At 39.1% G+C, this 20651-nt stretch overlaps 1 protein-coding gene across 2 annotated transcripts in view; it reads right to left on the bottom strand.

Annotated features, from left to right (window-relative positions):
- Window positions 1-559: 559 nt before the first annotated feature.
- pld1a (phospholipase D1a) overlaps window positions 560-20651 on the bottom strand; it is a 48609-nt gene continuing 28517 nt past the window's right edge. For both annotated transcript variants that reach the window (XM_074691434.1, XM_074691433.1), the window contains 17 exons: window positions 19433-19582; window positions 18627-18710; window positions 16635-16716; window positions 15400-15510; window positions 15123-15308; window positions 12485-12710; window positions 12192-12320; window positions 11709-11827; window positions 11249-11362; window positions 10534-10644; window positions 8756-8844; window positions 8477-8590; window positions 8277-8326; window positions 8048-8182; window positions 7601-7754; window positions 6426-6543; window positions 560-5343 (listed from right to left, as the gene is read on the bottom strand). In XM_074691434.1, the coding sequence (XP_074547535.1) occupies window positions 5119-5343; window positions 6426-6543; window positions 7601-7754; window positions 8048-8182; window positions 8277-8326; window positions 8477-8590; window positions 8756-8844; window positions 10534-10644; window positions 11249-11362; window positions 11709-11827; window positions 12192-12320; window positions 12485-12710; window positions 15123-15308; window positions 15400-15510; window positions 16635-16716; window positions 18627-18710; window positions 19433-19582 (2197 nt within the window). In that variant the 3' untranslated portion in view covers window positions 560-5118. The remainder of the gene's footprint in view (window positions 5344-6425; window positions 6544-7600; window positions 7755-8047; window positions 8183-8276; window positions 8327-8476; window positions 8591-8755; window positions 8845-10533; window positions 10645-11248; window positions 11363-11708; window positions 11828-12191; window positions 12321-12484; window positions 12711-15122; window positions 15309-15399; window positions 15511-16634; window positions 16717-18626; window positions 18711-19432; window positions 19583-20651) is intronic.

The following is a 20651-nucleotide window of genomic DNA, read 5'->3' on the forward strand; positions in this document are numbered from 1 at the left end:
ACTCTGAGGAAGGGGAGGGGGAGAGGGGTGCTTTACAGACTGCAAACCACGCCTGTTACTGGGCGGGGTTTGGTGAGGCAGCAGGGACTCCCAAACTTTTTTTTCCCCCTATTAAGTACAGACCTGCAGTTTCTTATTAAACAAGATTGTGTGTGAAAATTGGCTACTCTTCAAAGACATACTGATAGCTTTCTTTTCTGATTAAATACTTTTTGTTTCATCTCAGTTGAGTTGATAAATGTATTTATTGTGCAGACTTTAAAAGACATTATGAGCAGTGGACAAGTAAATCTCCAAGAGAGATGTCTGACATTTTTTCTTTTTAAGACATTTCTCTAAGATCTTAACAAAAGAATACTGAACAGAAACTGAGTGACAGACAAAACACAAAATATCCCTCCATCCCCACCAACCCACCCACCCAGGTGTGCTATGCTCACTGTACAAGATAAATAGAAAGAAATGATAATTTAAGGAAAGAGGAAGAGAGAAATAAATAAATTAATTGATTAATTGATTAATTAATTAATAAAATAAAATAAAATAAAATAAAGGGGTTTGATAATAATAATAACAAAAAATAATATCAGAAACAAAATTAAGCAGTCATAGTGGCAGCAACAAGAGTGAAAGCAGTAAAAACAATGATTGCCATAAATGAAAGTGATGATAAAACATTTACAAAGTAAAATAAGAATTAATAAATAAAAAGTAGATAAATAGATAAATAAAAGAGAGAAAGAAGAGAAAGAGAGAAGTTGCAGTTAGCTTTAGGCCCCATAGTAGTAAGGTTAGAGAGTTAACATAGGAGAGAAAGAGGTCCCAAGTTCTGTCAAATCTTCTCAATGATCCTCTGACTGTGTGTTTGATAACCTTTATTTGTTAAGGATATGACAATGAACCAAGCAGCAACCTCTTGTGAGAAATGGAGACAATGTAGATGTAAAAAAAAAAAATCAAACATACAATTGCTCAAGTGTCCTCGAGGCTGGCTCTTGATGCACTGGAAACTACATGTACTAAACCAAAAGAGATGATTGTTCCCGCAAAAATTAACACATTTACAGCCAAGTGCAAAAAAAAGGAAAAAGGAAAAAAAACACTTGAATCCAAAAACTTTATTTCTTGAAACAGCACACACTGTACATGAGTGAGTTTTTTTCTAACTCAGTAGTTTGGTATTAATAAAACAAGTTTGCCCAAACAGAGGCACAGCTACAATGACCGACAAGTGGGAACCCTTATTTCCAGTATGGCTGCTGCCAACACTAGGCTTCATAACCCTGTACAAGAAACAGATGGGTGACATCATCAATACTACGTCGATATCTTATGTAGTCAGTGATATGGGTGCATAACCTAACCATTAGGCCAAGCCTGAGCCTGATAATGAACAAAATTTAGATTATTAAGCAGAACATAAACAAAAACTACTGGTTTGATTACATAACAGTATAAGATGAAATAAATATTTGGTTTCCATTTAAAGGGCAACATGCTATCAACAGTTTAATTTTCATAGAATAAAGACTACATTTTTTAGCCTAATGTGTGCATGTATTTGCATGTATGTATGTGAAGCTTGATATGTTCAACCCTTGCTAGACTCTGTTGAGATTATGTGTAACCTTCACACTCCAATAAAAGTTAAACTTCGTAAATATCAGGTTAAAAAAAACAAAAGCTGAGTTAAAGAATTTCAACTTTGAAGCCCCTTTTTGAACAAAGAGGTGTCTCCCATCCCATATCTTTGCTGTTCTTGTGCTCAAAATTGTTTTTTATAACACAACTTTTTGTTCTGGTTTTAAATTTGTCCAAAATCGAGAACTGTCATGTAAAGAAAGAAGCTGCTACGTCTAATACCTACCCACCAACAGCACTTTTAGATGTTAAATTACTGTAGTAACACTTTGATCGCCTGCACTGATTTTGGAGTTAGTTTTGGAGGTTCAAATATAAAATATTTTGGTATGACAAAATGACACACTAAGCTCCTGACCCCACTGCTTACTACCAAATGTTTTCTTTTTCTTAATCTCTATTATCATTGTCATCCTTCAAGTAGAGACAGGAATGAAAGATCTTATCTAACAGGTGATCTAATGCTTGAAATCCTAGAATCTGTCTTTTAAATTTGCATACTTAACTTTTTACTGGTCCTTGAGGAGCTGGGGTGTTTCCTGAACTTTAGTATAGAATCTCGAATCTGAATTGTTTTGTTTTGTGGTTTTTCATCTTGATTGATGAGCCTAAAATCTGAGACCAGCACTGAGATGTATGTTACAGGCTGGGATATGATCCGTACTTCCTTTAAATAAAAATTAAAACATATCAAAGAAGTGTGTTTTCATACATGGTTGTTGCATTGATTTGAACAAATTCAACATTTCTAAAAAATAAAAAAGGTCATTCGTACTTTGATGACTCTCCAAAAGGAAAGTAACTCTGTGTAAATTCAATGTAACTAGCGCTGTTTGTGTTGGCTCCTAAAAGTCAGACTGCAGAACACATCAACAGGTGATTAAACCAGAACAAGTTTTTCTGACACCTCCAACAAAACAGAATCCCAAAGAAGAAGGTCGTTTGGCACATTGTAAGATGTCGGCACATAATTTTCATTTATTTTTTTGTTCACTCATTCATTCCAGTGAAGAAATGAGTCATAAGGTATGAAGAATGTTTACGCAACAGTTATCCATTTACTTTCAGTTCATTAACGGCCCTATAAAGTTCATTCTTCTTTGTGCCTTTCCACAGAACCACAGGTGAGCTGCGTGACGTGGTTACATAAGTGTGGACTTTTCACATAACCAGAAAATTCATCACTGCTTTGTCAAAACAAAAAACAACCCTGTGAGGGTTGGAATGAAAACAGCTTGTCACCAATTCAGTTGTCCTGCCATGTTCAATGAAACGGCACTGATTGCGTATTTCATGGGAATTGACATTTGTCAAATTTTCAATGATGATCGTTGGAATCCAAGACGTCAAAGCAGGTCAACAACTGACTGCTTTCGTACCAAAACTTAGCTTATCACACCAAAAGGATTACCCTTTTTCAAAGTTAATAAAAATCCAATGAAGAGTTTTGCTTTAAGTTTGCTAACGTCACAGAGCTTAACGTTGATTTACACTTCGTAACATCTACGGTTTCCTGAAAATATCTTTCAAATTGAGCAAGTTTTTTTCCCTTTTTTATCTTAAGGAAACTAGTGAGTTTTGTTATATATAAATGAACTGCTTTATTCTTTTGGAGAGATATAAATCCATAATCTTCATTTTAGAAAAAGCTAATCCATAAAGACTTTCAACATTGACTTTTATCATGTTTCCATGTGATGAAAGAAAAAATCCAGACAAAGTTTTTAATTCTAAACCATTCAAAATACGAGTTACATTTAGTTTAATGAACAAACAGATTTTGTATAACGAGGATGTAATACACAATCATACAAACAGAGGCCAATGGGAACGGGCTGACAGGAAGTCTGCTGGGATGCCTGAAGGCTCCAGTCCACAATCATCCATACAACCATGCGGGGTGTTTTAAAAAAATACATGTTTAAAGAAAGTTAAATGATTCATAATTCACAAATAATGCCATGACAAAAAGGACAAACAAAATAAACACAACTGAGATGCAGAACAGTTTGAAGAGCGTAGTGTTGCCATATGGTTTCACTTTAATAAACATTCTTTATTACATCTCTGGTCCCTTTAAAAGTCATCATTTCATGATCAGGTCACATACAAAGCAAGTAGTGTCTTCATATTACATAAAGGTGCCAATGATTCACACCTTTCACTGGAAACCAAGGAGCTCTACCAGTGCCTTGTCTCCTGTTGTTTTCTCTGGCAGCTTCCATGTCAGTTTTGAAGTTACCCAACCTTCGTGAGAATTGATACCCAATAAAATGTTACATGTTGGATGCACTTATTATGTCATGTCTGGATTCCACAGGACTGGTTCTGTATTTTCACATTAAGAGGAGGGTTGTGATCACAATGGGCTGTAACGAACACTGAAAAAAGAAACTAATATTGAGTCAAAATTTCCTCTTTATGAGTACAAAAAAGGCTATTTAGCTCATCAAGGAAACACAGGGAACAATTTCAGACTTTATCTTCAAATAAAAGTGTCAAATGTGGCAGTTGTTGCAGACGAGTTATGAGAAATAATGTCTGAGTTGTTGTAAAGACTGTAATTGTGCTCTTTGCTGTCCTGCATTGCTCAACATCTGCACACAGACAGGATCTGTAAGAAGCTAGCACCATCTGTTGGCCAAAAAGGGAATGACAACTTTTATTTCTGGGCCGATTGTCTGATCCATTCTGCAATAATGCTTTTGAAGTGCACATCAAATAATTTTCTGAGAGCTGTGATTGATAGATGCAATTCGGATGCACGGTTGGTAGGCCATGCACCACAGTTGAATTAGTCAAATTGTCTTATGTGTTCATGTACCAAACAGTGAAAAGCTTGAGTGCAGTCACATTAGATTAGATCCTCCATATGCAGCAAGATTTCAAACTTCATCCAAAGCAGCTTAACATCTCAACTCAAAAACAGCAAACATTGCACTACTTCACCTTACAAGCACAAATCAAAAACTCAGGAAAACGCATGCATGACCGTGTCCGTCTACTTTGTGCTCATCGCAACAAAGAGCTGTCAATAACTTTACACCAGCCTCACCCTGGTCCCTTAGAAATCCTCAGAGTCCAGAGTGGAGTTTGATTCCCAAAACCTAAAGCTTAAATGCCAGTTATTGTTTTTTAATCCCAACAGCTGAAGTGTGGTCACAGAGCATGTCCACAAGTGTGGCGGTATTTTGTTCTTCTTACATCCATGAACTCAGATTTCTCACGAAAAGCGCAGACTGCTGTTCAATATTTCAACAGACACAGATTTGAGAGATTTGTCGATGCCCAGCAGTCGCATCGTTCCAGAGGAGACTTGTCCAACTCCCTTTTATCTCTGGATTAAAGGCAATCTCGTACAAATCCACGGTTACACATTGGATTACATCCACAATCCGGACACTTGGCTCGTGATGCTGAAGAATCAGGACAGCTCAGGCCAGATAATGTACGTTTTTAGTGGTGCTGGTGCGTCCTTTATGTCCAGATCTCAGTTGGGACCATGGCCTCCTTGGTTCCCACAGAAGGCATGAGGTTCTGCTCGGAGAGGAAGTCCAAAGGAAACTGAACCAGGAAACCTCGGATTTTACGCAGCTCCTCCTGAGCACGGGTGAGGTCGGTTTGGGCCAAACCGGGTTTGGATTGGTACTGCTCCAGCTCTGACATGTTCCTCACCAGGGATGAAGGAAGACAGCGGAAGACCTGTAGAGAAAATGGCATGAATGAACTTTTATGGCATGGAGATACTAGGATGGTTTTCTAGAGCAATAGTCAGACCCCAAAGATATAAGTGGTCTTATCTTAAGCTGAAACTGGCTGAAGATACTCAGTAATCATGACATAAAGCCTCCTTAGCATTCTCTGAATTTACAGTATAGAATTTAAAGATCTAGTATGCAACGCTGAGATGTCTTATAATTCATAAGTACTCGTAGCTACTCTTGCAGAAACTTTGAACATTTTTTTTTGTAATTCCAAAAGGCTGGTCAGAGCAAACAATCTGATAAATCCAACCTCTTGCAGATAGCGCGCATAGTTCAGTGCAATCTTCATCTCTACCACCAGATGCCAGAATTTCCTCACTCTGCTGCTTCACAAACAAGGACCAAACCATGAACAGGTTGCAATTTGACAAAGATTCATTGACGTGATTCTGTTTTTCAGTAGAACTTTTGCTGTTGCTGCTGGTTTGGGGGACCTTATTAGGAAATCCATCACGGCTCCCAGGCACCACAACCCCCCCCTTGAGAGCCCCACACATAGAAGTAAACAAAGAAATAAAAAAGAAAGGGACGGGAGGAAGGGGTGCAGAGTGTGGGAATGAAAGGGTTGGAATTTATAAGAAAGCCTGAGGGGATGTGAACCTGCTTCTGAAACTCTGCTATGAAGCAACACTTATAAATCACAGAAACTAAATTCTTTCTTTTTGTTTTTTTGGACATCTTTATTCAGAGAGGACTGGACAGCAGATAGGAAACAGGGCCAAAGTAGGGGTTGACGTGTAGTGTAGGGGCCTCATGGGGCTTGTGACCATGCGATAGCGGCACTCCAGGCCTTATGAGCTTTTAACCTCGTTAGCTAACAGTTAAACACTTGAAATCATGAAAAGGTTGTCTCGAGCAGAGAAAACTGGTATTAAAAGATGATTTATATCATTAATTTTCTTGCACATCAAATACACAGTTTTGGAAGAGCCAAATCTTTATGTCACAATAATCAGCACAACATTAAAACTCATCCTCAGTTACTTTTTATGTCCCTCCTTCGTGTCAATAACTTCATACCTTCTCATAGATGGTGGCGTTTCGTCCAGCTGTGGTCATCCACACCTCTTTGTAGAAGCGATCACTGATTGGGTCAGACAGGTCGATACTGGAGTCAGTGTGGCCTCCAAGGATAGTCCTGATCATATGGAAGAAAGAGGTTAAGAGCTTTTTCTTTAGAACCTGACTGATCTTGTCAGATTAGGGTCATTTCTAGAAAATGTTTTTAAAATAAAACGTTTGTTTTAAGCCATTGAAGTTGGATCTGCAATTTTGCAAACTGCAATCCAAGCAATTGATTATGTTGATTTTCAGTTGAAATTGTTAAATTAGACTTAACTTGAGTCACGTTCACCTTACAAGTCCAGAAACAAGTCTCTTTATAAATTGAAATAAGACATTTTTTATTTTGTTTTACTCATCTACGGTATTATTATTTTGTACTTTAATTTTTCCTATTTATTTGATTGTATTTTTATATGCATGTGTGTGTATACATAGCTATATATATATGTGTGTATTTATATTTGTATGTATGTATAAGGGAATATATATGTATAGCGGTGTTTTTTCTTTCTTTTTCTTTTCTTTCTTTTTTTTTAAACAGATTTATTTATTTATCCCCACTTATAGTTGTAGACATAGGTGTTTGGATGTGTATGTATGAGTGAGTGTAGGTAAAAGCATACATGGGTCTTTATGTATATGTGCAAAATTATTTGGGTACGTATGTATAAATGTGTTGATATATAATAATGAATCGATACTAACTCCTATCATTGATATTATTTTTATTTTTTTATTTATTTATTTATCTATTTATTTATTTTTTCATACTGATATCAGAGATAATAATGTTGGTTGGTCAAGCAATGTTCTGTAATGTGCCAGCGAGTTGCTAGGAGAGATACGGGAAGAAAATAAATAAATAAATAAATGAAATAAAAGCATTTTTTTTAAATCTTGAAATGAGACATTTTAGGAACTGTTGGGTGAATATTGCTCATCTAAAGCCTAATCAGGATTTTTTTTTACCCAAAATAAGACACAACACTTGCTTTGATTTCAGTTTTTGCAGTGTTTGCATGCCATATCCACACATGGAAGGGCAGGGAGCTTAAAGAGCCATTCCACCAAGTTATGGATTATTAAAACTGTTTCTGTCTTTTATAATTATAGTCCAAACACATACACACCTGAAGCATTCAAGACGGAGCTGGAGCGCGTAGGGTCCAGCTTCATACTCCTGTCCGTCCATCACAGCAGGAACCTTTTCAGAGTCTTCAACAATCACTGCCACCTCGCTGTCACGTTTACCCAGCATGCTTCTGTCGTTGATGTTTGCAGAACCTGAAACAACAACACAAAACTGAAACTCTTTTCTCTTTGTGCACGTTTAACAGAAGTATTCCACTGACAGCAGGGGGCACAACTGAGCAAGGCAGCAGCAGTCACTATATCTGACTGATATTTATATGCACATTTTTTAGCTGCACACATGGCGCGCGATGAGATCCAAAGCCAGATTTGGTGATTTATCACATTCTCTGTGGTGTCAAGGCAGAGGTACTAAAATAACGTTTAGTGACAACAACCTGAGAGAAAAAAACACACAGGGACAGAATGTGAGACCAGAGACTGACCGATGATGACTGTGTTGTCGTCAGCAATGAGCATCTTGCTGTGGACGTAGATGAGCTCGGTAACCAGACGGCCTTCAAGCTCCGCGTGAGTCCGCAGACCGGCAAAGGAGATGTAGTTCATCCACTGGTCGTCCACTGACAGAGGAGGAAAACGTAACACACTCTTTAACTTTTACTGTATTTATATATATATAAATGATTGCATATCATAACTTATCTTTGTACTTACTCTCTTTTTTTAGCTGAGAGATGATGGAGTACTCTCCTCTGATCATTGTCCTGAGAAAAAAGGAGAATAAAAATTTTAGAAAGTAAGAAAATTTGGAAAATCCTGGACATAAATAAACGTAAAAAACACACATGCACATGTTATCTCCCTCCTCTGTTCTTCTTTTTATCTGAAACTTGTTAACATGTTGTGTGCTGCACCTGTAGTTGAAGTGCATGACGGCCTGGATGGCGTTCCCTCCTCCTGTCGTGATGTCTCCTTCAAATCCAGGAAGCAGAGGGGTCACCACATACACACGATACTTCTTACCCTCCCTGAGAGCAAACATACGTTGGTTACATTAAGACAAAGACAAGCAGTGTCTTGGAGTGGTAGGAGAAAGCCAAGATTAATACTGTTTGTGAACAAAATCCACATAAAAGACATTTGAAGTCTGAGGAGTGCCAAAACCAATGAGTGGTTTTAATATAAGGAAGTACTTGTATGCTCTGATGATCCTTTCGATGATGGCGTCTCCAATCTTGTTGTAGACGGTGCGGTTGTCGGCACAGCTGATGAAGAACTGGTTCTGATCAGAGAGGAAGGAGAAAAAGAGGGAGAGAAACCAGAATAGAGAATTTTAAAAGGGTCTTTTTTTTTTTTTAACCCAACTAGCAAATAGCTAAAAGGGTGATCTACACTGCCTTGCCAAAAAAAGGTCACACACTGTAATATTTTGTTGCCTTAACTTTGATTACGGTACGCATTTGCCGTGGCATTTTTAAGCTTCTGCAATGTCACAAGATTTATTTTCTTCCAGTATTGCATTAATTTTTCACCAAGATCTTGCATTGATGATGGTAGAGTCTGACCGCTGAGCAAAGCCTTCTCCAGCACATCCCAAAGATTCTCAATGGGGTTAAGGTCTGGACTCTGTGGTGACCAATCCATGTGTGAAAATCCCATGCTCCCTGAACCAGTCTTTCACAATTTGAGCCCAATGAATCCTGGCATTGTCATCTTGGAATATGGCCGTGTCATCAGGGAAGAAAAAACACCATTGATGGACTAACCTGGTCATTCAGTATCTTCAGGTAGTCAGCTGACCTGTTCTTTGAGCACAGACTGTTGCTGAACCCAGACCTGAACAACTGCAGCAACCCCAGATCAGAGCACTGCCCCCACAGGCTTGGACAGTAGGCACTAGGCATGATGGGGGATCACTTCATCTGCCTCTCTTCTTACCCTGATGTGACCATCACTCTGGAACAGGGTCAATCTGGACTCCAGAGTCCAATCTATTTGCTTCCTACCAAACTGAAGCCTTTTTTTCAAGTTAGCCTCACTGATTGCTGACTGACAGCGGTCAGACTCTACCATCATCAATGCAAGATCTTAGTGAAAAATTAGTTCAACACTGGATGGAAATAAATCTTGTATGTATGTACAAAATGCATGCCGTAATCAAAGCTAAAGGCTGTCCAACAAGATATTAGAGTGTGTGACCTTTTTTTGGTTGCAACTTTTTTTGGCAGTGTATCTAAACTACTTTATCCTGCCTAACCTTCTTGCTTAGCCTCCAACCTACCTCCACCCATTTCCTTCTTTTATACTGTAACTGATTTTACCCTTGTCATATGTATTATCACTGTTGCTCACTCTGTTCCTCTGGGTTCTTGGCTGATGCTCTCCCTGCCTGGGCTTTTCATATATAAACATGGGAGCATGAGGAAGTGTGCTCTCCCTGCCTCAGACTTTCACTTCAAAAACCAAATTCTGCCAAAGTGTTTTTGTCTCATTTTAGTTTTAAAAAAATGTCTAATTGGACTTTATTTGATCCACAATCACCTGACTAGTTCAGAAAAATGTCTTATTTAAAGATATTAAAGACAAAATGACACCTTGATTGCTTTAAAGCAGAGAAAAAAAACTGCCAATGAAGTAAGAAAACAAAAATGCTCACAAAATTTCTTGAATGAAACAAAATGTCTTAATACAAGAAATTAAAAAAAGAGAAAAAATGTAACCCCTTTTCTTCAAGTAACTAATTTTCTCAAATTTTGAGTCTAATTAGAGAATTTTTACTCAATTTAAGGCATAAACACCAGCTTAGATTTCAGTTTTTGCAGTTTTGGCCTTCCACATACACACATGGAAGAGGGCTCCTAGCTAAATACGATTATGTGAGTTGACAAATTTTACTTCACTGAAGCGTTTCCCCCAGAAACCATCACTTTTTTATATTTTGACAAATCAATACTGAGTTTAAATGTGTTACCTCAATGTAGATGTAGTGTTTGCTCTTGGCGATGACCTGGATGTAGGCGTTATGGATGGACTCCTCGTGGTACTTTATACCAGCTGACCAATCTGATGCTGACCGCAACACCTCGAAGACAGATACATGACATTATTAGACAGACTGTTCTGAAAAAGGGGCTGGTTTCTGAACTTATTTCATGCAGATAAAAGACTGTGAGTTAATGATCTTTTTGGAAAATACAGAGCTAAAGAGCAAAAATCAATTAGTGTAAAACACGTAAACATGAACTAGCTAACATAGAAACAAAAGCACAGAAAGCAAGACATGAAAGTGTAAGACAAGTTCTGTTTGCGTCTTATTTTAGCCAAGTATCTCACTCTGAGGTAGATGCCTCCAGGCAAAAAACCCTTGAGTGTCAATCGTGAGCGCAAACCTTCAAAGTTACATAACTTTTTGGCCCTTGGAGAGATCCTGAGCTCTCAATTTGTTTTATCTTTGTCCAGCAGTGCTCGCAAACCTGCGGGCTGAGAGTTGAGACGTGATAGTGGGAGTTTTTTTTTACTGTGTGTGTTTTCTCTGTAATTTTCCAGCTATGGTTCCTTTGAGGTTTAGTGATTGGTTGGTCTAAGCCCCACTTTCTCATTTTGTGCTATTATTGAAACAGAAAAGGCCACATTGCACACAACATGTGCTGCTTTATTGGTTCAGCTGGAGGGCTCATTTTTCTTACCTGCACTTTTGCATCGACAGAATCAGGGACCTGATATCTGAGCTCGTTGGCACTGGACTGAGACTTGGGCAGCAGGAACGGATAAGACAGAGAGCGATATTTCGGCTTCATGATCTGAAAGAGACGCAGTTTAAGAATGAACAGTGCAAGGAGGGAGGGGAAGAGGGAAAACAGGAGAAGGGGAGGAAAATCTGATGCTATGGAAAACTTGGCTGTGAGGTTTAAGGTGTTTTTCCAATGTTGAGCCCTGACATTTTGTTATATTTTGCAAGGAAGCTGTTTGTTTTCTGGTCTCACACTTCAATATATAAGTATAAAAAAATAATTTGGAGTAGTAATACAAGCTCCTGGCAAAAAGTGTCATTCTTTAACACAGGTAAAAAACATTAGCTTTAAATGCTAATCCGGCTTGCCACCCCCGTGTGTGTCTACCCGTGTTTACAGAGCAAATCAAGAGCACCTTTGTGAAGTTCCAGCGCTGAATGAAATGTCTGGCCACGTCTCGAGCAGCTCTGCCATGAACCACTGAGGCGATGTCGTGCCAGGGCATTCTGGGAGTTGTGTACCTGTCGATGAAGTCTGCACAGAGCAGAGAAGATAAAGGAGGACCCGGAGGGGAAAGAGGATTTAGAAGTGAAGAGTAGACATAGGATCAGGGAGTTTGTCGCAGAGAAACAGAGGAAAATCAGAGGAAACAAGGGATGAATGGTGCTTGTTCCAGAGATTATTACTTTTCCAGATGACCATTAATTTCCACCACAGCAGCTTAACAGGAAAAGACGTAAGATCTAGAGGAAATATAAACCTAGCAAAAGTTTTTCAGACTTGGCCTTTTTGTTAAGGTAAGGTAAAGATGAGTCACCTTGTTGTGTACCTAAGTTAGTGTAATGTCCCTAAAAGTAGCCTTAGGTAAGAAAAGTGTGTGTCTGTTTATGAAACACACCATCAAAAGGTTTTTCCAGCTGGATCCAGTCCTTGTAGACAAAGTTGCAGTAATCTTTTCCATGCCAGAAGCGTGTGTTTCCCTGTAACTCTCCAACGCCTGTCTTTAAGCTCCGCAATGAACCGCTCCCTACACACACAAACACACACATGGACACACAGTTACAGAAAGAAAAAAAAGTGGTCACAGGACTTCATGTACTCTTCATATGCATTAAACTCATTCAAGATGTGCTTCAAGCTCATATTCCAATTTTCTCATGTTTTCTGTTTTTTTTTCATGTGTGAACAAACCTGAGCTGTCCACGCTGCTGACGCTGTCGGCGTGCTGTATCGTGTGTTTGTGCAGGTGTCTGTACAGACTGAAGCGCGCCCTCCTGTTGCGTCCAATCCCCTTCAGCTTCGGTAATTCCACCACTTCAGGTAGTGGCGTTTCTCGACCGTTGGTCTTTGAGACACCATCAGAGACGCCGTCAGCAAAGGACACACCCTTAGTGGATGGAGTGGTGGTGGAGCCAGCCTGAGGACATGAAAACAACAGAAGGTATAAACTCTGTGATGATTATATCTATGAACTTCAACTAATACAGACTAAAGAAACATATAATAACAGGTCAGACCTAAGATTTCTCTTTATTGTGCAGGTTGTAGTGATGTTGTAATGTATTCTGTAAAAAGTGGCTTGTAATCCCTGTGTGCTCAGGTGTGTGACAGCGTTCTGAATCCAGTCTTTCTTGATAAAACCAACAAACTGCAAGTCAGTAATTCAAAGGAATCATTATAACAAGATTAATCATGTACAGATCAGAAGATAAATGGACTGAAAATGTATTTGCGACCTCAGATTTCTCACTAATAGTGGGTAACGATGCACCAGATAACAGCAGATCTCATAACATTATATACTGTGATTAAAAAACTACAGTTCTACAGTTTCATTAGCAGAGGCTTTTTTCCAAAAAAAACAGTGTGATTCCATTAAACAGTTTTACCATGACAGCTAAAGTCATAAGGAGACGTCCAATTATTATTTGCCTCCACGCAAGTTTTTTTTTTTTTTTTCCCCAAGTTATTTTTGGACTTTTATGCCTTTAATTAGATAGGAGAGATTCCAGTGGATAGTGGAGGAAACAGGGTAAGAGTAGGGAGTGACATGCAGGAAAAAGGCCACAAGCTTAATTCGAACCCAGGCCACATGCGCAAGGGCAAACCTCATGGAGTGTGACCTAAACCACTGGGCCATCTGCGCTCCCTCCATGCAAGTTTTAAGAAAGTAGCTAATTTTAAAGGCAGGTGTATAGAAAATGATGAGATGCCTAATTCTTACCATATAATACCATAAGATAGAGTATGAAACTTAGCAACACAATGTGACACGATACAATACTATACAATGTGCTACCATGCAATGTGACACAATACGATACCATACAGCGTTATGACTATTATACAAGATGACAGGGTAGGATATATTACAATACACAAAACGATACAATACGTAAATATGATACAAAACCATATGATATGGTATGATACGACGCAATACAATATGGTTGTAATGGTTGTATATGATATAAAACAGCACGTTAGGCTATGATAGGATATGACACAATGAGATGCGTGAAAACAGGATAAGATATGGTACTGTGTAGTATATTATGGTTTGATGCTGTATTGTACTTCACAATGTGACACAATACAATACGCCATACGATACAATATAGTACCATATAGTGCAATAAGATACGGTAAGATTTGAGAACTTAGGATATCACACAGTATGATAGGATATGATACAGTGGGATGTGATGGGTTCTAAGACTGTAAAAAAATATGGACGTAGTCTCTATGACATCATCCGTCTGTTCCTGATACAGTGAAATGGAGCCAATTGGTTGACACGGAAATATTGGATATGGCGTGGACTTTGAGCTCCCTTTCTAACAGCAATAGGGTGCCCGTCAGTCACATGAGCTGGGCTGTGTTTCTGGAAAATCAGACAATCCTAATATCTTCTAAATAGAAAAATTCTAAACAAAAAATATCTTCTAGCTCAAAAAAAAATTCACCCCGTGTACAGTGTGTGCCTTTAGTGAAATCAGCATTTCAGACCCAAGCTGTTTTTTTAACCTGGCTGTAAATAAGTTTTCTAATGCCATAAAAGTCCTTTTTTCTTGGCTGGATGGATATGATGTGGTATGGTACTGCACAATATGATTTGTTATGTTTTGATATAATAAATTAAAGTATGATGGGGTGTGACATGATAAGTATAATCTGAAACGTTAAAATACAATATAATAAAATACAGAAAAGTGCTATTACACATCTGATCTGATACCATACTACCAATATGATACACCACAATGTGGTGCAGTGCAATTTAAGATCCCACGATGATATATGACATGATGATAATTTCTAACTGGATGTGATACCATACACCTGATATGCAAAGTGGTTCAACCAGTGGGATCTCATATCTTGACCTTTTCTGACTATTTTTTCTTGGGCTTAAAGGAGTCAGGAAACTCCTGATGTAATTTTTACAGCAGTCTGGGCAGAAGTCTTGTTCTTGGTTAAAGCCTCAGTATCAACACTTTAATAAATGTTAGATTACTGGTGACTGTAGGGCCAGTAAGATAACTAGGGTTTGTGTGGCTGTGCAGGAGAATGAGTTTGCTTGTGCTGGTTGTGTGTAATTAAAAATCAAAAGTCTGTTCAATAGCTGGCACTCAAAAAGTGCAACACACTGACCACAGGCTGTGACTGAGGGTACACGCCGTTCCTCCTCTTCACCCCCAACTGTGTGAGTTTTAATCAAACTCTTCTTTTATTTGAACCATTTGTCATGAGGGTGGAAACACATTTAGTGCCAACAACTTCAAACTGTTGATTTTAATTAGTCGTGTGTTTGAAAATAGTGTCCAACCTGCTCCAGGGCAACAGAGCGGGTCACACTGCCAACATCTGTCAGCCGATGCTCCCTGTCATCCCAGCGACCGTACGCCAAGTCGATGCCCCCCACAAAGGCTACTGATTGGTCAATGACGACGATTTTTTCATGATGCGCCCAAAGGTAGACGGAGGAGGAGACATGGTCTGGATGTCGCATCACCTGAGCAACAATACAGCAAAATAAATATGGCACAAATACAAAGTGTGGACAAACAACAACAACAATAACAAAAACATTCTGTATTGGTTACCTTGATGTTGGGGTGCAGGTGCATGAGGGTCCTTTTGCTGTAGCCTGAGTTGATGCCCAGAGCGAGCTCCACCTCTTTATACAGCATCACAAAGATGCGCACACCCTGTTGCTGTAGAGAAATGGAAAAAAGAGCTCAATATATTTCCTGCTAACTGCTAACCATTTTAAATTAACACAAAGAAATCATGCTTTGATGAGAAGGATAAGCGCGTTTCTTGAGAAGTCCATCCCATTACACCCTTATCACAATATAAAGTGCTGATGGCTTATTTCCAGATATCAAAAGACATAAATGATGTCTGAATTGGTTGAGACAGTAAAAAAAACAGCCAATTGGGGAGAAAAATTTGCTTGTCAAGTTTCTTGAGAAAAAAATAATAACGGGAAAAGCACTCAGAGAGCACAGACCTCGGCCAAGCATATTGTGATTGTGACAAACACTTCAGTCCTACTTTAATGTTATACTACCTTTCAGCGACTGTACAATTTGGTGTTAGTTGCAGGTTTGTACGATAATTTTTTACCTGACAGTGTTGAAAATGATGATGACCCAGTACATATTTCATATTCAGGATCTTAGTATCCAGAATATTGCCAGGATCTGGACTGTACTTTTACATCTGTTAGAAATCATGGTGACCTTGTCTTCTGACCATTTATCTTGGAGTTATATACACGTATGGTCAAAACGGCCCTATCTCACAATGATAAAGAATCCTTTAAAAAAACCCTGGATCCACACGGTGATCTGGGTCACCTCCAAAATTTAATCACTTCTTCCTCATCCTATTTTGAACATATCCTGAAAATTTCATCAAGATCCATTTGTTACTTTTTGAGTTATGTTGGTTAAAAAAATAGACAAACTCTCCCAAAAACATAACCTTCTTGGGTTAATTCTTCTTCTTGAGTTAATAATGCTTTGATATTGATTAATAGAAGAAATTTTCTGGATTCACGGGCTAAATGTGGCTAAAATTTTGTCAATTAAGGCAGTTTTTAGTAAAATTAAGACACTTGCTTCGATTTTGCAGTGCTGGCATTCCACATACACACGCGGAAGGCCAGGGAGTCCCAAGAACTGAGCCATTCTGCCAATTTATGAATTATTGAAAAGTTTTTTCCTTTATCTATAAATATAGTCTATCAAAAACTCACAACTAAGACAATTTTTCCACTAAATAAAACACTTTGTCTTTGACTTGAACTGTTTGTGGTCTAGTGCCCACTTACTGCTTTGCGTTTCAGGGTACAGTCCAGCCTCCATCTGTTTCCTTCCACGACAGGTCTCTTCAGGAAGATCTCTGGACTCAGCCTGGAGAAACAAACCGAAAGTGACAAGAAAAACAACATCATTATTATAAAAACATATATTCCAACACCAGACGTTACACAATAATACAGGCTCATGAGTCACCAGCGCAGGCATGCTGAGTTTACATGTGTACAACAGAGATGGCTCACATTACACAAGCTGACACCTCATTGGCTAAGACCATGAGCCCTGTGATTAGTGCCTTGGAATGAAGTTTTCACACATTAGATCACTTTACTCTTCATCGTTTCGTTCACTTTCATACATTTCTGATTAAATTTGCCTGAAAACGACACACAGGTGTGTTGACATATACACAGATTTCAGAGTGACACTTTGTGGTGGGTGCAGCAGACTGTTTCTCACTGTCATTGTGTTTCTATTCTGAGTGTGTGGATAGACTGTAATTAGAGCCAGCACCATTGTATTACTGCCTAGGAGCAAGGACTTGTGGGTAATACATAAGGGAATGTGTGACAGCGTGCACACTTAAAGGGTATCAGAGTGTCAGGCTGGCTCAGTCTTTGGCAGGACTCTGGTATGTGTTAACAAAGGAGCTGGAAGAAGTCATTAGGGGCTTCTTATACAAGATTTAGAGGTTGGATTTAATAATGTTTACTCTGCTGAGGTTTAGCAGCTGGGACTGACCCACTTTGCGTTAAACAAATTTAGGCGGTCTCTTATTCTCCTTAGTTGTTTTATGATAAGAACGAAAGTAGTAGGATATACAATCTTTTTGTTGTATGAAAAAATGGTCTTGTTTACTGTTGTGTTGTATCAACAAGGAAATTTAAAATTTTCTGGATCTTCAGGTGGTAATAAGCCACAGCAAAGGAAGTAGAGCCCCTGATGAGTGGAGAAGTTCAAGTATCTCAGGGTCTTGTTCAAGAGTGAGGGGAAAATGGAGCGAGAGATTGATAGACAGATTGGGGCAGCATCGGCAGTGATGTGGATGCTATCCCGGTCTGATGTGGTGAAGAGACAGTTGAGCAAGAAGGCAAGGCTCTCAATTTACCGATCAATTTACGTTCCCACCCTCTCCTATGGCCACCAGCTGTGGGTAGTGACCGAAAGAACATTCATCGCATCAATCTCTGCATCGTTGCTAGGCGCTGCCCTGTTGGCTATGGCTGCCTTTTGCAGCAGCTCCCTCTTCTTTGTCCATTTCTTGTAAGTTTTTTGTCTCTTTTCGTAATCTTTGTATTTGGAGCCGATCATTACTTTGTTTTTGTTTTTTTTGTGGCTTCAGTGATATTTTCACTACTTTTTCTCCTGTGTTTGTCTGGAGATCCTACATGTAACCATGGCTGCATTGTTTACATGTGAACTCAGCTGTTAGCAGCCTGTAGCATGTCAGTGCTAACTAGTGTAAGGCCTGATGTTTCCCCACAAGGTGAGGAGAAGGAGGTGAGGACGACGTGCTGGTTCTCAGGTGTGAGCTAAGAATTGACGACATGGACCTGTCCTTCCATCCATCGTTATTGGGAACATAAGATCTATCTCCAATAAGATGGATGAGCTAGCCGTGCTAACCCAGCAACAGAGGGAATACCAGAGGGCAGAGTAGCATCATGGCTTTCACAGACATGGCTGACGGAGCTAGCATCAGACACCAACGCCATGTTGGAAAAGCTTCACCTGCTTCACCTGCTGTGAGCAGACAGGATCCAGGAGACAGAGACTGAACAGACTGCTGAAGAAGCTCAGTCCTGGACCCTGTGGAGGTGGAGGCTGGCTGAACTGGACAATGATGGACAAACTGTCATCATCTATTTTCTTATGAACCTTTTTGCACTTTCTATACATTTTCTTACTTTTGTTTACTTGATTAATCCTCCAACCTGGGCTCTAGTTCAGACAAACTTCTCCTTGACATCTGCTTGATTTCATAGGTTTTCATTAAAACTCACCACCAGTCAGTGATAAAGATTTCCTCTTTGGCCTCTTCCAGAGCATCAGCGACATCCTCCATGTATGTTTTTCCATTCACATACCTGAATATGTAAAAAAAAAAAAAACTACAGTTATTCTGAGGGAATTGAGAAATCAGACAGTCACATGGGCTTGATATCAAACACACAGAAACAGTTCATCAATAGTAAATGAGTGTTTCACTTCATACTGTAAAGGAAGAACCACTTCTGCCTTTTAGGAGACGACTGTTTCTCACACCTCACCACAAAACTAGGGTTTGAGCAACAGCAGCATGAAGTGAGACATAAGACATGAAGAGAGCGTAGAAAGTGTCAGTCGCTTCACTTCCCCAACTTTCTTAACCTTCGAGGCGTTGGACTACACCCAAACGCTGTGTCACAATGACATAACTGTTCTGCAAACACTCTTTTTCCATTAGCTCACAGCAGCACAGCGTGTTTTGTCTCGTAGGGAGTACAAAGGCGATGTAATGCTATTATCACACAGATGATTCAGTATCACACAATCTGCCTGCTGAAGGAGGAGAGAAAATGACTTAAAAGATGTCTAAAAAAGAGTTCACTGCTCAGTCCTTGCAAATATAGAGGAAAATAAACTAGAATGGCAATTTTATTCTGTAATTTGCAGCTTCATGGAGGGAACAGGATTCTATGATGACCTATGACACCACTTTCCGGCGTTATGTTAGCTTTTGTTACCTTCGTGAAGGTGAAGAATAGTCACATCAATGAAGGAGACAAAATTTCACATGATTTAAAACTGTATTTTTGTCAGTACTTACCATTTTGCGGGGATGTTCTCCTGTTCTTGTGCGAATGATCCAAAGCGGTGATCCCGGAGAAAAGCCTTTCCGTTCTCCCTCACGAAACTCTCAATGCTCTGACCCCACCAGCGTGCGTGTCTGTAGCTGCTGCACTTAAACACCAGGGTCCTGCACAGAGGATGCGTAAAGATACAAAAACAGATGACTTGATCCCGTTCCTAATAAATACAGAAATGTTGGCAGTTTTACTGTGTTGGCTGGAAAAATGGGAGTTTGGTAGATAATTATAAGGAAACCCTCTGATTTTGGGGATTTTTTTTTCTCTTAGAATAAACGCTAAGTTAAAACTGATGGCAAGAAGTTTGCCATATTACCCTTTGGTGGGCCTTGTGGCAAAGAAACAAAAGTATTGGTGTTTTTTTACTTCTACATTTCTTCAATCTTAGCAAAATGGAGAACAAACACTTCACACTCAGCTTAAAAAAATTGTCAGCAAGTCTTTTAGCTCTGCCCCAGATCCTTCGCAGACAAGTGGGCCACAGCACCACAGGTAGTGTAAAAAGATAGACAGCGTAATAGCTCCCAAAAAGTGATGCCAGAAGAAAGTCTGCCTTCCCCATTTAAACAGATGGAACATGAGTGAAACTTTCTTTACAAACTACAACTTTACAAATAGTTCTCAAGCACGCCTCGGCTATAAGTTAGCTCATGTCATATATATATTTTGGATGCTTTAAAAAAATGATTGGCTCCCATAGTGCTGTATACACATGATTTGCAGCCCATATGTAGCCACTAACAGGTTTACAGAGAAAAAAATCCCTCGATAACTACAGCAATTGCCTAATACTGTATCAAAAATGTTATATAGGCACCACAGCAGCAATCCAAAAAAATGTCATGGAATTTTTCTGTTGAATTCACAAGTTGCTTAAATCACAGTAACTACGAATCACAGTGTGATGAATCAAATCCTTTAACAACATCCTGCATGGAGAGAAGATCTCTGCAAAGTGTCCTCTGCAGATAGAAAAGTTTATTTTGGCTTAAATACTGTCAGATTTAAAGCATTAAAAGTACCACAGGGCATCCCTCTGCAACTTATTGAACCGTATCATGTCAACTGTTCAGATCAATGTAGCAGTGGCAGCTTTCCTGGCTCCGAAATCTCTAAATTGCCCCTCATTTAAGTTTTACAGAAATAAAACAGCAGGTAAGACTTAAACAGCTGCTCAAA

The sequence above is a fragment of the Halichoeres trimaculatus genome, unplaced genomic scaffold, assembly GCF_033239565.1.
Source record: "Halichoeres trimaculatus isolate MK-OKI-2021-1 unplaced genomic scaffold, fHalTri1.1 fHalTri1_scaffold_17, whole genome shotgun sequence".
Classification (NCBI taxonomy): Eukaryota; Metazoa; Chordata; class Actinopteri; order Labriformes; family Labridae; genus Halichoeres; species Halichoeres trimaculatus.